At 40.2% G+C, this 5,442-nt stretch overlaps 1 protein-coding gene across 1 annotated transcript; it reads right to left on the reverse strand.

Moving 5' to 3' along the window:
* Positions 1–783: 783 nt before the first annotated feature.
* LOC148014951 (tetraspanin-8-like) lies at positions 784–3,776 on the reverse strand. The gene is made up of 2 exons (XM_087665443.1): positions 3,071–3,776; positions 784–1,501 (listed from the first exon to the last, which is right to left on the reverse strand). Exons 1-2 carry the CDS (start codon positions 3,575–3,577, stop codon positions 1,244–1,246), a joined length of 765 nt encoding a protein of 254 aa, XP_087521569.1. The 5' UTR covers positions 3,578–3,776; the 3' UTR covers positions 784–1,243.
* Between the last annotated feature and the right edge of the window lie 1,666 nt (positions 3,777–5,442).

Here is a 5,442-nt window from a genome sequence, read left to right on the forward strand (position 1 = left end):
TATCATTAGTCATTTCTAGTGTAACTTCATCTCTGTGCAACCCTAACAATCAATAGGATATCTTCCTCCTCTCTTTGCAAAAACACAAAGAAGAGAGGTGGTTCTAAAATTGGTCCATTAATCTTTTGTGAAAAATCTCTTTATGATCACTCTCCAAAGTTCCCCCAAAGTTATACATTAAGTTTTAATGGGTAAGTAGCATGAACAATGTCTTAGGACAAAAAGTGTTATGACTATTGCTAAAAACAGTGTAAGTCACTACTCATTCTCTCTGTATGGAGCACTAGGAAAATCAAGGTGTAAAGCACCTATTATATATTAATATAAATCTAGCTTTGTTTTTTGTAGGAATTTCTCAGCTTACATGCTTTTATCAGTGAAAGTCAATCTAGTGTAGGTCAATGGAGTCAAAACCAAGCAAATCAAATCTCATGAGAATGTGTGCATACTCTTCTCTCCTCACATATTGTAGTTTTCTTACATTTCATTTTGGAATTACTAGAAGGGATATGCCATACTTAGACTAGCACTTAGTTTTCATAGTTACTCGCTTATAATGAAATTGGATTGACCAATGCTAATTTTCATTGATTCATTTGCCTCTTTTGCACATTAAAATTCATCAATGAAGCATCTTTTTCAAATCATTAGGTGAAGGGCTATCCCTTGCAATAATCGATATGTTGTCATTGAGTTGATGATAAGGTTTGGTGCAGGCAACTACAAGAGATAACATTATGTGTAGTGAGGGCAAATAGATTCAATGGATAGCATGAGAAGAAGTGAAATATAAAGGATGGTCATTAGTCTTATTCATGAAGTATGATGAATGATTACAATGCTGATGTTGTTATTATTCGAACACCATGTCTAGACATAGTTTTTATAGATAACTTCCTAGAAGCCACTTAGGCCAATATCTCTAGGAATGTTAAATTATTGGTATGCATGCAAGTTTAGATTGTTGTTAGGAGATGTTCTAGCTTGCTACAAGTATGGTGACATTACAAGGACGAGGCACGACGATGAGAATTGTATCCTTATAGAGGTTTTGAGACTAGATTTCAATCAAGTGGACAACTTTAACCGTGGAGTGAAAGAGTAAGGATGGATGTTAGCCTTGGATTGTTGGATTATGTAGACAAGATCATTGGAAGTTAATTGAAGTGGAACACAAAGGGTGGATGGAAACCGTCGCTTGTTTTGAATAATTAGAAATTATGAGGTAATTTGGCATTCATGATTACAAGGCCCTGCAACCGATGGAGTAGACGATGAGGAGGAAGGCGGCGATGCAGACGATGCCGATGGCGAGCTTCTTCCAGTTGGTGACGAGGGACTCGAGGACGCCGGCAGGGCAGGAGTTGCAGTCGAAGCAGCGAACGTCGTCGTTGTTGTCAAAGGTGGTGCAGTCGGTGTCCGCCCCGGAGTTAGACGGGCTCACGTACGCCCCATTCACCACCGAGTACCCGCACGTATCCGGCGGCACGCAGCACCCTTTCTGCCACACCAATCCAATATTTATTACCATGAACAGGATGTACAATAACTCCTCCACCTTGTGTCTCACACAAAAGCAAGCCAGAAACCCTAATCTCTCTACGATCACATTCGTCGAAAACCGAGGTAAATTAGCATCAAGTCAGTTGTCACATTTGCGGAGAAAACCTTCAAATCCTTGGAGAGAAGGATTTTAGTTTCAAAAACTTGTAAGGGTCATTGCCCAAATCATAACAATATCAGTTAGAAAACCAGCAAAATCTGAGTAAAAAGCATGGGAATTGTCAACCTGATATTCGCTTTAATGAAGAATATATTTCTTGTGAGCACCACTCTAACAAAATAATACCATATACAACCTGCTTCTCAAGGAAAGCATTCGTCACCAATGAAAGACATCCATTATTCCTTCTCAAATTGACATTTCATAGCTTCTTGACAAAATCTGGCTTCTTCAAAAAATCATAGATGTGAATCAACGATACTTATTTTTTGGAAAAATTAGCGAACATTTATGATTTCAAATATTGATCGGGACAATCCTGAAGATGCTAGATTGCGATCTACAACCATGTAGCAGCTAGCTTTTGGGCATCGGTCCCATTACATTCATTATCACTCGAACTAGAATGGTTTAATGCATGTAGGAGTTGGAATCCGCCCACAAAGAAACCAGTTAGTAAAAATTGACACATGCACCATAGGTGTAGACCTGATAATCAAACTAGTCTTTATGGGACATGTCAAGTGAAGTTTTGGATTAGTAAAACATTTTCAAATTTTTAAAGCACTATGTTTTTACTTACATCGTCTATCACTAAGAAGATATTTTGTTGTGCCCCCTCTTACGAACTCGAAAAAAGGCGAGGATAATATTACAATTGGGCCTTGCATGACAAATATGATGAGGATGAAGCATGATGATACATGTAGATATGCATGCAAGTGAAGCATTGATTCCATCTAATGAGTTGTAAGTGCATGTTAAAGTCTTTACGAGCATGTATGCAAGATGCTCAATGACCAAAACTTATTCATTTTCCATTGTCCAAAGCTTAATTGATCCCATGTAGTGGTGTAAACTTAGTGAGTTGATGTGAGATAGAGCTACTCCATACCAGACTTGTTGCAAAGGACACCATTGCATGCTTTGGGTCCTTGGACTGATTAAAACATGCAAGGTATGGTGTCATTGTTTTTGCAAAATCTCATGATGTTGGGGGAGTTCCAAAATGGGAGAGTGATGAGAAAATGAGAATGTTTTCATGTATATGACAAGGCTTGAATTGCGAGTTTTGAGTACCCTTGAGAGGAGGTTTACCCTTCACAACAACGGTAGAATTAAAGTTAACCCTTAGAACTAAGGATACACTTAGGATAAGAATTGTTATGCACCTTTCCAATCTCTTAGTTATGCACCCTAATTCTAATCTCTTAGTTATCTACCCTTCTAATATCTTCTCAAAGAGATTGAGGTTGTAGAAGAGCTCTTCAAATTATGTATGAGAGAGAGAGAGAGAGAGAGAGAGAGAGAGAGAGAGAGAGAGATCGATCATGGGTGTGTACTTACGTAGGTGTCGAGGGCGAGGTAATCGACGACCTTGGAGAGGATCTGGGTGGCGCTGATGTAGGCGTAGAAGCACATCTTAGAGTCGCGGAGGCAGTCCTGGATGCGGGACCAGGTGGTGGGGTCATTGATGTGGTTCTGCAGCCAGTTTGAGTAGTCGGAGAGGCGGTACTGCTTGTAGCCGACGCCGGCGAGGGCCTTGGCGGCGGACTTGTGGGTGACGATGAAGGAGAAGAGGGCGAAGACGAGGAGCGCGACGATGAGCAGGAAGAGCATGAGGAGGTAGAGGCGCATGAGGATGGACACCTGGAAGAAGGCCGCCACCAGCGCCAGGATGGAGATCACCGTTATCACGCACCCGAACACCAGGAACGGGAAATGCAGGAACTGCAGGCACGTCTTCGTGTCCTGCGTCGCCAGCCACGCTCCGAACCCCGCTATCCCTCCCCCGACGAACGCCGTCAGAAAATTGAACAGCACCAGCAGCAGATTGCTTATCCCCGCAGCCATGATATATATCTCTCTCTCGCCTCGCCTCTTGCTTACTATACTATACGATTATGTATATATATATATATATATATATATATATATTCCTCTACGTTATCGCTTACTGCAATGACGCTCGATCATCGCTTCCCACTCCATCAGCTTACCGCACCCTTCAATAATGCCGTCGTCACCCTTCCATCAACGATCATTCCGTCGACCTCTGCATCCTATTGCACCACCCTTTAAACCGAATTGCGGCACGCCTGCAGGTCTTCCTGCTCCTACCTATCTACCTGCGGCTCCTGCACGGTACACCTGTGATCGACATTATTGTTAGCTTTGCGACATGAGTTTGCGATTATTCTCAAACCGTACTGCCAGCCCTAATTTTGCGTCCGCATGCGCGCTCGTGATCGACGTAGAAGTTGCCACATGCAGGAAAGAATTTCCCGCGACCATCTCGAGCGGTTACAATCCCTTGGTTGCTTTCACATCTAGTAAGTAAAAATCGGATGAAATTTTTTCGTCTGACTGTCCACAGACATTAGAGCTTCCGGCGTAGATGACCCTGTTTACATCTCCAGCTAAAGGGAGGTTTTTCCTTGTCTTTTTTTCTCATTAAATTTCAGTTTTACTCCAGCTAAAGAATGAAATCGATTAAAAAAGAAAAAGTAGTAAATCAATTCTAACACCAAATCAAAGCCTAAGAAAGATAATAAATGCACATTGTAGTCGTCTTACTAACGCAATTTTCTATTTCCTTTGTTGGTCTCATAGCCAAGTGCTTTGTCGTTAAAAGATCTGCTTGTCGATTGTTGGCACGATGTCTTTGTCTATGGCACTAACCATGTTTGTGCTCGCATGCTTACACAACACCTTCATTTATATGCCATGCCTTCTCTCAGGCTATTTTGCGTATCTCTCGCACTTATACTAACTTTGTTATGTTATAATCAGGTTTAATAAGCTAATGGGGTGTACTAATAGTGGAACTAGATTTAACTATTAGTTGATAATGTCCATGAGTACCACATTAGCATGCGCAAGCCATAATTGTCTATCATCCTTTGTTGGTCACAATGCCAAGTGCTTTGTCATTAAATGTTCTGCTTGTCAATTGCTAGCACAATGTCTTTGTCTATGGCACTAACCATGTTTGTGAGCTCCCATGCTTACACAACTCCATCATTTATATGCCATGCCTTCTCTCAGGCCATTTTGCGTATCTCTCACGCTTATACTAACTTTATTATGTTATAATCGGGTTTAATAAGCTAATAGGGTGTACTAACAATGAAACTAAATCTAACTATTAGTTGATAATGTTCATGAGATGCCACATTACCATGCGCAAGCCATGGGCCAAGTTTCGGTGATTTGATGCCACATTCTTATGTGCAAGTGATGTGCAAGGATTCAATGATTGCTTAGACTAACAAACTTTATGGGGCATTGTAGGCGATTATTGGATTGAATTGAACTAAATCATGATTATAACTTTAGTCAAAATTGCTACTTTGTGATCCATGATTAGTACCAAGATGTCACCGTACAAAAATAACTCAACAAGATAAACATATTAAGATCCTTAATATACAATAATTCTATAGAGCATTGATGAATTGATTCCAATAGCTTATTGATAAATGAATTCCAATAGCTATACTGGTGGTACCTTGATAGCTAGCTAATATCATGATCCTGAACTACAACAATTTCAAGGCTACCATGAGGAGTAGGAGTGTGTGAGGTTTTACATGCTTACATTTATATGTTGTTAGACTATTTGATAACCATTTAGTTTATTAATTTTAGGCTATACATAAATTAATTTTAGGATGTAATTAGAGAGTTATTAATCTAAACTAGAACTAGTCGTTACG

The sequence above is a fragment of the Lygodium microphyllum genome, chromosome 24 (assembly GCF_053477565.2).
Source record: "Lygodium microphyllum isolate KBCC chromosome 24, Lygodium_microphyllum_v1.1.10, whole genome shotgun sequence".
NCBI lineage: Eukaryota > Viridiplantae > Streptophyta > Polypodiopsida > Schizaeales > Lygodiaceae > Lygodium > Lygodium microphyllum.

What these genes read in the sequence shown, in the direction of transcription:
- LOC148014951 (XM_087665443.1), bottom strand. Translation starts at nt 3,577, where the DNA reads ATGGCTGCGGGGATAAGCAATCTGCTGCTGGTGCTGTTCAATTTTCTG. An exon ending in ACCTCGCCCTCGACACCTAC is followed by an intron (nt 1,502 to 3,070) that starts GTAAGTACACAC and finishes TTGGTGTGGCAG; the next exon opens with AAAGGGTGCTGCGTGCCGCC.